At 41.6% G+C, this 10,864-nt stretch overlaps 1 protein-coding gene and 1 long non-coding RNA gene across 2 annotated transcripts; both read right to left on the bottom strand.

The window, feature by feature from the left end:
• Window positions 1-7,780: 7,780 nt before the first annotated feature.
• On the bottom strand, window positions 7,781-8,419 carry LOC109940809 (uncharacterized). The gene is made up of 3 exons (XR_002263509.1): window positions 8,114-8,419; window positions 7,910-8,026; window positions 7,781-7,808 (listed from the first exon to the last, which is right to left on the bottom strand). It is a non-coding gene; the product is annotated as an uncharacterized lncRNA (long non-coding RNA).
• Window positions 8,420-8,457: 38 nt separating this feature from the next.
• On the bottom strand, window positions 8,458-9,918 carry LOC109941112 (uncharacterized). Its single transcript, XM_020541605.1, has 3 exons — window positions 8,960-9,918; window positions 8,540-8,869; window positions 8,458-8,478 (listed from the first exon to the last, which is right to left on the bottom strand). Exons 1-3 carry the CDS (start codon window positions 9,761-9,763, stop codon window positions 8,458-8,460), a joined length of 1,155 nt encoding a protein of 384 aa, XP_020397194.1. The 5' UTR covers window positions 9,764-9,918.
• Between the last annotated feature and the right edge of the window lie 946 nt (window positions 9,919-10,864).

The raw sequence follows: 10,864 nt of genomic DNA, 5'->3' as shown, positions 1-10,864 counted from the left end.
CCATAAGAGTTTGAGTCATTGTTGTAATCTTTTATGAGGGGTATGATTGTAATTGCTCACAGGTTGTGTCCTGTGCCTATAAATAGTGAACATTATTCCTTTACTGTTCAGGCATTCCTGTAATTGCAATCACATCACTCGGAAAATATTCTTTGCCAAGGCAGAGGTATAAATGTATCTAAATATTATATTTGAATACATCAAGTTTATATAATATGTAAATGATGTTGTTTACTCATAATTTACTTGTCTTTAATGCTTTATATCTCGCATTATTTTATATAGTCTCTGAGAGTTCAATTACGAAGATACAACCTTCGTAATTGTGTCATTTTAACCTTCGTCCGAAGTTCATTAAATCCTTGAGGAAATAATGCTTCAGCGGACGAAGGACATTAACATCTAACATTTTATGTTGCCTTGTTCTTAATTCATAGCATTTGAGAACAAGTCCCCAACATTGGCGCCCACCTCCGGTGAACTCACTTCCACTTTTCTGAGCTGATGGCTTCGTTCAACATTCAAGCTGGAGCTGCTTTAGCTCCGAAGCTGGTACTCCCGATAACAGGCGGTTCATGCTCAGAGCCAGCCAACAAGAAGCAGGAAAAGGAGGCACAGAGAAGGGTACAGCACGTCGGGGTGCAAGGACCCTTCATCAAGTCAAGATGGTCTCAAATTCCTATTACCTTCTCCCAAGAGGATCTTCAACTCAAGGATTACCCACACAACGATGCTATGGTTATCTCTTGTGTTATCAAAGGATTTCTGGTCCACAATGTTTTGGTTGATACAGGCAGTGCAGCTGATATCGTATTTGCTAAGGCCTTCAGACAGATGCAAGAGCCCGAAGATAAAATTCTTGATGCCACACATCCCCTTTGCGGCTTCGGAGGAAGGCAGATTGTAGCACTCGGCAAAATCTCAATGCCAGTAACCTTCGGATTTATCAACAACACAAGGACTGAAGAGGTTGTGTTTGATATTGTTGACATGGAATACCCTTACAATGCAATCATTGGCCGTGGTACTCTCAATGCCTTCGAAGCAATTCTTCATCCAGCTTATCTTTGCATGAAGATACCTTCGGACCAAGTGCCCATTGCTATTCATGGAAGTCAGGAAGCTGCCAGAAGGGCCGAAGGAAATTGGACAGACTCAAAAGCAATCCATAATATAGATGGAACTGAAGCTTGTGAGCAATACAAGTTCAGAAGGGAAAAAGTTGCTTCGGCTGATCAGCCGAAGCCCATGGTCTTATGTGAGGATATAGCAGAGCAGAAGGTGCTATTGGGATCTCAATTGTCTGAAGAGCAGGAGAAAACCTTGATAAGGTTTCTGTTCAACAATAAAGATGTTTTTGCTTGGTCAGCTAATGATCTTTGTGGAGTTAACAGCGATGTTATTGAGCACTCGCTCAATGTTGATCCATCCTTCAGACTCAGAAAGCAGAGGCTTCGTAAGATGTCTGATGACAAGGCCGAAGGTGCTCGGAATGAAGTGAAAAGACTCCTTAGTGCCGGAGTTATTAGAGAAATAAAATACCCAGAATGGTTGGCTAACACTGTTATGGTGAAGAAGGCCAATGGTAAATGGAGAATGTGTATCGATTTTACAGATCTCAATAAGGCCTGTCCGAAGGACGAGTTTCCGTTGCCAAGGATAGATTCCTTAGTTGATGCAGCAGCTTCATCAGAGCTTATGAGTCTGCTGGATTGCTATTCAGGCTATCATCAAATCTAGATGAAGAAGGAGGATGAACCGAAAACCAGCTTTATAACCCCTAGTGGGACATATTGTTACCTTCGGATGCCTGAGGGGCTTAAGAATTCCGGAGGAAGTTTCAGCAGAATGACAGCGAAGGTCCTTCATTCTCAGATAGGCAGGAATGTGCAACTTATGTTGATGATATCATTGTAAAAAGCACGAAGCAAGATAACCACATTGCTGATTTACAGGAGACCTTCGCTAATTTTAGACAGGCTAGTCTAAAGTTGAATCCAGAAAAATGTGTCTTCGGAGTAAAGAAGGGGAAATTTCTCGGTTGCCTAGTCTCAACAAAGGGAATCGAGGCTAATCCAAGCAAAATCGAAGCTATACTTCGAATGGAACCACCAAGTACAAAAAAGGGGGCTCAAAGATTGACAGGAAGGCTGGCATCTCTCAATAGATTCATATCCAGATCAGCAGAGAGAAACTTACCATTCTTTGAAGTGCTGAAGTCAGCCGAAGTCTTCCAATGGGGACCAATCCAGCAGAAAGCCTTCGAAGAGCTGAAGCAATATTTGATAGATCTAACAACATTAACTCCACACTACAAGAAACTGGTTAAAGAACGTGGGTGAAAAACCGTCGAACTTAATGTAATAGGCCGTCGAACTTACCATAAGAACGTGGGTTTACCCACGAACATAGCCGACGGCGATTTTTGGACGAACTTAAAGAAGTAAGTTCGACGGCCCCGTCGAACTTACGGTTAAGAACGTGGGTACCGTCGAACTTAAGGTTAAGAACGTGGGTACCGTCGAACTTAAGGTTAAGAACGTGGGTTTTTAAGTTCGACGGGGGCCGTCGAATTTTTTCCCATAAGTTCGACGGCACCCACGTTCTTAGCCGTAAGTTCGACGGGGCCACGTGGCCGTCGAACTTATGGGTCGTGCCTGGGTCGGTGAGGGCTGTCCATTAAGTTCGACAGTACCCACGTTCTTAACCTTAAGAACGTGGGTACCCACGTTCTTAACCCTTTTCCAGAAAAAAATAAAAAATACAGAAATGTAAAATTAGACACTCATAATATCACATGCAACACAATAGATCACATATAATATAGATTTCAAACACATTGATATATGTTCATATCACAAATTCACATAAGTCCAAATATATAAGTTCGCAAATTCACATAAGTCCAACTACATAAGTTCACAAATTCACACAGGTTCACATCCATAGTTCACAAGTTCAAACACACAAGTTCAAACATTAGTTCCATCGCTCTCGATCAGGACATCGGATTGTTGTTCGTAGCTCCACCACTGGAATTGAGACATCTGTCCGCAAAGTCAACGTGAGGGGGAGGAGTCACTTGATGAGAGCCGGAATCCTACAAAATAAACCAAAATTCTCATAAATACACAACTGGCATTAAATCACATGTACACAAAGATATAGGAAAGCATGATAAACACAAAATGTGGCTTCCATATTTATGCATAAACATGAACATGAGAGTGAAAACAAACTTCATTTCAAGACGCAGCACCGTGTTATTTAAAATGATGCATCGTGCAAAGGATCCGCGATGTTAACTGTCCAAGAAACTACTTTGGAAATTTAGACTTAGACGCTATTCCAAATCTGAAAATTCATAATTCAACCACCTAACAGTCCAAAGCATGTCACAACAAAACAGCTCTCACAACACTAAGCTAATGAGAGATCAAGTGCAAGTAAACTGCTCCTAAGCTAAAGATGCTTTGGCCATGGGAACTATGTATCAAAGTTGGGCCTTGAGTTAAAGGGCAACTTTACCTTTAAATGATGGACAAAAGATGATAGGCTTGACTGGAGAAAAACAATCTCAAATGAAACACTAAAGTTGCCCAAAAGTGGATTTCAAGATCTAGCTATGTTTTGCTAATATTCCATATATCAAAGTTGTGGAGCTTGGAAAAGTGAACAAGTTTCTTATTTGGAGATTTCCAAGCTATGTGCAAAAGTTTGGAGTAAATTGCAAAAGTTCAGAATTAGGGGAATTTGAATTCAGCATAGAATAGTTTTGTTTAGCCATTTTTGGACCCCTGTAACTTTTAAACTATGGACTTTTAGTAAATGATTGTTATATCAAACTTGTAGAGTGACTATAGGAGAACAAACTTTATTCGGTGGGATGCCCTAAAATCATATGCTACTAGGAGTAAAGGTGGTTCAAAGTGGTGTTGGCTGAATTCTGAATTTTCAGATTTGGACTATTATCTAAGTCTGAATTTCAGTGATTGTGACTGACTTTGGAGCTTCGTGGTAAATAATCCATAAGGTTTTGAACTATAATTTCTATAGAGAAATTGAAGACCATAAGTTGGTGTACAAATGTCGTTAAGGGTGATGGATATGATCCTACACAAAAAGTGGAGAGACTGAAAATGGACTGTTAGGTTACTGGTGACTGAAATTGGTTCAGTTAACTAAAACTGAAATTCAGTAAATGGTGTCCAATTTGGAGCTCATTTGTGATCAATCCAAGTGGTTTTGGACTAACGTTTCCATAGAAGAGTTGGAGCCCATAGTTCAGAGAACAAGGTTTATTAAATAAGTTTGATTTGGGGCTGCACTAAATTTGGAGTAAATTGTGCTCAAACTCTCTCTGTCAGGTGTGAGTTCAGTTTTTGGTTCAGTTTACTAAATCTGAATTTTAGTATTTTCATCCCACTTTGAAGAACTATAACTTTTGATCCATAAAGTTGTGAGCCATACTCCTTGTGTCAAAGTTGAAGAGTGTATATCAGTGAACAAGTTTCTTTAGGGAAGGTTGGCTTGGTACTGCATAAAATGTGGAGTTATAGTTGCTTAAAATAGGGGCTGTCAGACTTGTGATTTTCTGAACTTGATTCAGAAATTGAAATGCAGTTTCAGCATTTTTACCAAACTTCAGACTTCTATTGTGATAAACACCTAATGTTATGGCTTGCACTCTCCATAGTAAAATGTTAGAGGGTAGTGTGGTGAGAAATTTCCGTTAAGGTGGATCTCCCTGACCTTGCTTAGAAAAGGGAGAAAATGCTGCTCCAAGTCGCTCTGTCAGACTGGGATTTCAGCAATTGGTTCAGTAAACTGAATCTGAAATTCAGTGTTTTCCTTCAGTAAACTGGTGTCGAATTCAGTTTAGAATCTAAAGTATGATTCAGTTCACTAAAGAGTTTAGAAAGCAGCAGGTTCTTCTCAATTTTGGACCTCTTTAGTTTCTAAATTTTCAAACTTTTGGTGGGTAATCATTATATCAAACCTGAAGATCTGTTGTTGAGAAACAATTTCGGTTAATAAGGATTTCCATGTTCTTATTTCGATCTAGGAAAAACTTTGCTCGAAGTCGAGCTGTCCGACATGTTCGGCACTGAACTGGGATCAGTGGACTGATGGGAGCCGTGCTCAACCTGAATGTGGACATCAAACTAGTTCATGTGTGCCTGACCGTAGTGCTTATTCAACTTGTGCCAAGGACATCAAGCAGGCTGTGAAGCGTGAACGGGACAAGCCGGGGCGCTACACGCCACCGCGATCACTAGGCACCAGTCAACAGATTAAAAGCACAACGACACAAAAATCGCTAGGAACTGACTGATTACCAACAGAAATCACTAGGAAAATGGTGCACTGTGGCCCCCCTCTGAAAGTGACTGAAGCTAGACGATAAAACCAGTCTAGACTTAGTTTATTTAGGAGGAAATCAACTAGCATTGAAATCAACTAGCATTAAATTCAGGAACGTACCGCTGGTGATGGAAGTGGCTGTGTTGGCCATGGGGGGCGTCCCCAAGGCCCCATTGGATGTGTAGGATATCCCCATGGTGGTGGCGGCCAATATCCCATACCTGGTTGTGGAGGAGGAAGAATCTGTCCTCTAGGAGGCATCGACCACTGAATGTCCATCTGTGGTTTCCTTGTCCGGTTTCAGAACCCTATAACCAAATAAATCTATGCATGATTATAATTGTAAATTAAAGTAAATATACTACAAAATTATACCTGTGTTTCGTTGGTGTTTGGGGTTTGTCCAGATTGTGACAGACGGGTGAACTGGGGTCCCATTGGAGATCCCATCTGAGCACTATACATCTACAAATAAAATAAGCTTGAGCACTATACACAAGATTCGACCTTTAGAAAGGTCAAACAGTGCTAAACGTAAATCCATCCTAAATGCATCTGAAAATCGAATGAATGGTGGATTACTAAAATTATTACCTGCATCAGCATTCCCTGCATCACCTGAACTTGTTGAGATAGTTGTTGAACTTGTTGTTGTTGTTGTCTTAGTTGCTCATCAAGCTCTGATTCCCTCGAAGTTGAAGTTCGAGATCTACTCCCCACCGAGGAAACAGACCGACGACCAAAGCTATCGCGACTCACAACCCCATCACCGATCCCCAACCTAGAAACATCACAAGTTATGAACCAATAGTTTTTATATATCACAACTTTGATCTTATCATACCTCCCATGTGGTAGCCCACCACCAGCAACATATGCTGCATCCGGATCGAAAGGTGCCTCCCTCCAATCTAGATCATCGTCTCCTGCTTTCCTCCTAACCTCCTCGGCATAACGAGTCTACAAAACAATTTATGTTAATTATAAATGAGTCACAAGTTAATTAAGAATAGATAGTTATTATTTACACCTACCAGCTTTTCTGTCGCGTTGTCATCACATAAAACTTCAGGATGATCTGGATCTGGACCTCGGTGTCCCTCCATGTAAACGTCAATGAATCGGGGTTCAACACCATCACGAGCCTCCTGCAGTAAGAGACATAATAAAATATACATATTTGTCTGAGGGAAAAAGAATAAATGTTACTTAGCTCGTCATACCATTCGTTGTGATTTCCCAATAAATCCATCTGCTCCAAATCGATGGAGGCCCGGTTTGCTCTTCCGGTTCAAACGATTTCTATCTGAAATCACTTTGTACTCATCTGAGGCCCAGTACTCGCAGAGCTTGACCCAAGCTTCAGGATGAGCAGTGAGCCAGTCCACTTCACTTTGTTTGTACTCCTCAGCTGTCAAGTGGATTTCACATGCCTGCTTGTTGGTCATTCTTTGACCCTTCACTTTCTTGAAGTACACGGTAACAGCTTTGACCCGTGCATCTGACATTGAACCATTTATAACTTTTCTAGCAGCATTGTGGAATACACGTTTTGCATGTTCTTCGTTTGCTGTTTCGTCCAATCTAAATTGTTCCTGCAAAATGAAGAAGCAATTAAATTCATTTATAGATGCCCATGGTAAGTCAATTTAAAATACATAATAAACTCACCCAAAATGATCACCACACTGCGTCTTGGTGAGTACGGTCGGGTCCATATGGTTTGAGGCCCCAGTGAGCCCAGTGATACGCCCCTGTCTCTGCCCCGTTGAATTGTACCACCCCTGGATAGTGAAAACGAGCTATAGATCCCAGCACTGTGTTAACTGGTGTCCGGTGACCTTTGCCACTCCATGCCACCTCCACCCAGCTCCTCTCTCCTGCAGGGTTTATGACCCTACGTTGGTCCAAGGGTTGTGTCGGTGGAACTCTAAGTGACCGCTGAAACCTACAAAATTGTAAATTGTGCACTGGTAATAATATCAATCCAACAAAAAATAGAACTCATCGTCAAAATAAAATTACCTGAAGTTCATTGCCTGTGTCGTTGTAACAACCTCGTCATCGGCCTCTCCATCGGCCTCTCCATCGTAGTCCTCCCCATAGTCATCATCATCACGCATTGGTGAACCTTGGCGTGCCAGCTCGTCCTCCTGACTAGGTGCATTGTGGTCTGCCGCCTCGCTCGCTTGCTCAAATGCATTGTGGTCCTGCTCTAGCATAGGTCCACTTGAGCCTATCGCCTCACGCTCCGGCTCAAGTGCATTGTGGCATGCCACCTCGCGCTCTTGCCCAGGTGCACTATGGCCTGCCACCTCGCGCTCTTGCCCAGGTGCACTATGGCCTGCCACCTCGCGCTCTTGCCCAGGTGCACTATGGCTTGCCACTTCACGCCCCTGCTCCTCCATGCAACCAAGGAGCCGCTGCCTTGACGCTGTAGAGCCCTACAAACATAATCAACAATGAGATATATCAAGTACTCGAAAATATGGTGATAATACTATTACATACATAGAAGAAAAGAAAATTAAAACAAATTAAATACCTGGAACAACATAGAGGAGGTATCCCCACCACCTGAACCCCTAGTCGACCGTGACCTCGAGGAGTCACCACGATCTCCGCGCTTCTTCCCTTTGAGCTTGTCCATGACCCTCATCATCTGCACAAATTTCATTACAAGAAATTAATTATATATACTTTTAGTATTGAAATAGGAATGCATATACAAGAATTTAAATATATATACTTTTCAAAAATCATCGGCATCAGAATCTGCTTCAGCAACGCGCTGCTCAATTATTTCAAGTCTTTGTTGTTTTTCAAGAATTCTCTGTGACCTACGAGTCCTTGCCCTAGAAGGACCTGGTTCTTCTGCCATCAAATCTATGGCGAGACTAGCTACTTCATTGAGCCCTAAATCCTCAGATATAGTAAATTCTCTATTTTCTGACTGATCGCCTTCTTCTTGAAAAATATTAACAGAATCATCATCTTCGTTATTTGTGTTGTAATAATCATATCGTAACGGATGGACTTCAGGATTAATTTTGTATACAACACAACAAGACTTCAAGTTTTCATGAGGATATGTTAGATAGTACACCTGTTGCGCTTGATGTGCAAGCACAACATTGCTATAATCGCCGCCTTTAAACCGTGATTCATGCTTTACCTCCACAATTCCAAATTCATCCTCTCGTGTTTGTTGAGGATCAAACCATTCACAATCAAATAACACAAACATGAACTCTTTGGCCCCACCAAGAGTGTACTCCGTTATGTCTTGAAGAACACCATAATAGTCATGAGTGCCTCCGTCTGCATTTGTGGCAGTTGCTACTACTCCACTGTTTGTCGTGGCTGCCTGCGGGCGGATTTTTTCTAATTTTGATGTTCGAAAACGGTATCCATTAATATCATAGCGGCTATATTTTCTTGCTTTCAACTGACCATGTGATATCTGTCGCAAATCATCCGAGACTAGAGAGTCCAGTTTCTTACACTACATAGAGCAGAAAAAAAAGATATAGGTAAATAGCAAGTCATATGTGCAAACTAAGTACACAAAGGAAAATTATAAAGAGATAATTACATGCTCGTGGAACCATTCAACGAAACATGGACCTCCATTCATCCCTTTCATACGTAGATTATCCAGTTCCTTTGGTGTAGGTTTGTGGCCAGCTAAATATATGGAATCAAACATTTCAAAGTATGGATCAAGTTCCTCCATGTTGGTGTACAAGTAGAGCATGGTGAAATTACGCTCTCTTATGTCAACATAATGTGCAGTAGAAGCCCCGACCCCTTTCCCCTTCCATAGAAAAACACTAAGGTCGGTCGAAGGACCTTCTTCTTCAGTATGATACCGTGTTGACTGAGCATTCACGTTGTTAGTGTGTGATAAATACTGACTTGAGAAGATTGTGATCTCTTTAGCTGCAAAGGCCTCTGCGATACACCCCTCAACCCTTGCTTTGTTCCGCACAGTAGCTCTAAGTTTTTTCAATTCTCTTTCTTGACTATACATCCATCGGAACTGCACTGGTCCTCCTACCAATGCTTCATAAGGTAAGTGCACTAGCAAATGTTGCATCACATTCATAAATCCAGGCGGAAATACTTTTTCCATCTTGCATACAAGCACCGCGATTTGTTTCTCAAATTGAATCATCAATTTCTTTGAGATATGCTTAGCACATATATGTCTATATATGTAACTAAGTTCAGCAATCATCTTCCACAGAGGAGGCTTCAAATAGCCACGGAACATTACCGGCATAAGTCTTTCCATCAAAATATGGTAATCGTGAGCCTTCAAACCATTTAATTTATTAGTGTCGAGGTTAACAGTACGTTTTATGTTAGCTGCATAGCGGTCTGGAAACTTCAACATTTTCAACCATTGAAATACTTCTTTTCGCTCTTCCGGCTTTAGACAGTATGGAGCTCGTGGTGTCCTCTCCTTTCCATTAGGATTTAATTTGACCTCAAGGCTAGGGCGATCGCAAAGATTAGCTAAATCTTTCCTGGCATTGATGTTGTCTTTTGTTTTACCATTAATGTTTAGACACATGCTTATGATGCTTTCAGCAACATTGCACTCTTGGTGCATCAAATCTATGTTGTGTGGTAAAATCAATACCTTCGCATACGGAAGTTCCCAGAGAAAAGAAATATGAGTCCAGTTGTGATCTTGACCATAGCCTTCAAACTCATGACCTTCTGCAGCCCTTTGAAGGGCACGATGTTGTATCAGGATATCTTCACCCATTAAACGTTTTGGTGGACCATCTTTAACTTTTATGCCTCTTCTAAATGACTTCGTATCATTTCGAAACAGGTGATTGGATGGAAGAAACCGTCGATGACAATCAAAGAATGAGACCTTTTTACCATGCTCCAATCGATATGCTTGTGTGTCCCCCATGCATATGGGACAACACAGTCGACCGTGGACACACCAGCCAGACCAAATACCATATGCAGGCAAATCATGAATTGACCACAAATATACAGCACGTAAGGTAAATTCACGTTTTAGATGACCATCATAAGCCTTTACCCCTACCCATAGCTCTTTGAACTCTTCAATCAACGGTTGCATGAATACATTGATCTTCTTTCCAGGATGTTTAGGCCCTGGAATAATAAGGGCAAGAAATATGAACCCTTCTTTCATGCATTTGTTGGGAGGGGGGTTGTAGGGCATGATGAAAACCGGCCAACAAGAGTATGAAGTTGAACTGTTGTCGTAAGGAGTGAAACCATCAGTGGACAAGCCTAGGCGAACACTCCTAGCGTCTCTTGCAAATTCTGGGTCAAAACGATCCAGAGCCTTCCAAGCATCGCCATCTGATGGATGCATCATAATGTCTGGATCTTGGCTCTCACGTTCTCCTTCCTTATGCCACAACATTAGCTTCGCAGTTTCTGGGGTTAAAAACAGACGTTTAAGCCTTGGGGTGATGGGCATATATCGAAGCTGTTTAACTGC

The sequence above is a fragment of the Zea mays genome, chromosome 7 (assembly GCF_902167145.1).
Source record: "Zea mays cultivar B73 chromosome 7, Zm-B73-REFERENCE-NAM-5.0, whole genome shotgun sequence".
In the NCBI taxonomy this organism is placed as follows: Eukaryota; Viridiplantae; Streptophyta; class Magnoliopsida; order Poales; family Poaceae; genus Zea; species Zea mays.
The sequence above is the reverse complement of the archived record's forward strand: the minus strand, read 5'-3'. Positions and strand labels throughout refer to the sequence as shown.

What these genes read in the sequence shown, in the direction of transcription:
- LOC109941112 (XM_020541605.1), bottom strand. Translation starts at nt 9,763, where the DNA reads ATGTTGAAGTTTCCAGACCGCTATGCAGCTAACATAAAACGTACTGTT. An exon ending in TTGAATGGTTCCACGAGCAT is followed by an intron (nt 8,870 to 8,959) that starts GTAATTATCTCT and finishes TGCTCTATGTAG; the next exon opens with TGTAAGAAACTGGACTCTCT. An exon ending in ATGAATTTGGAATTGTGGAG is followed by an intron (nt 8,479 to 8,539) that starts GTAAAGCATGAA and finishes TTGCACATCAAG; the next exon opens with CGCAACAGGTGTACTATCTA.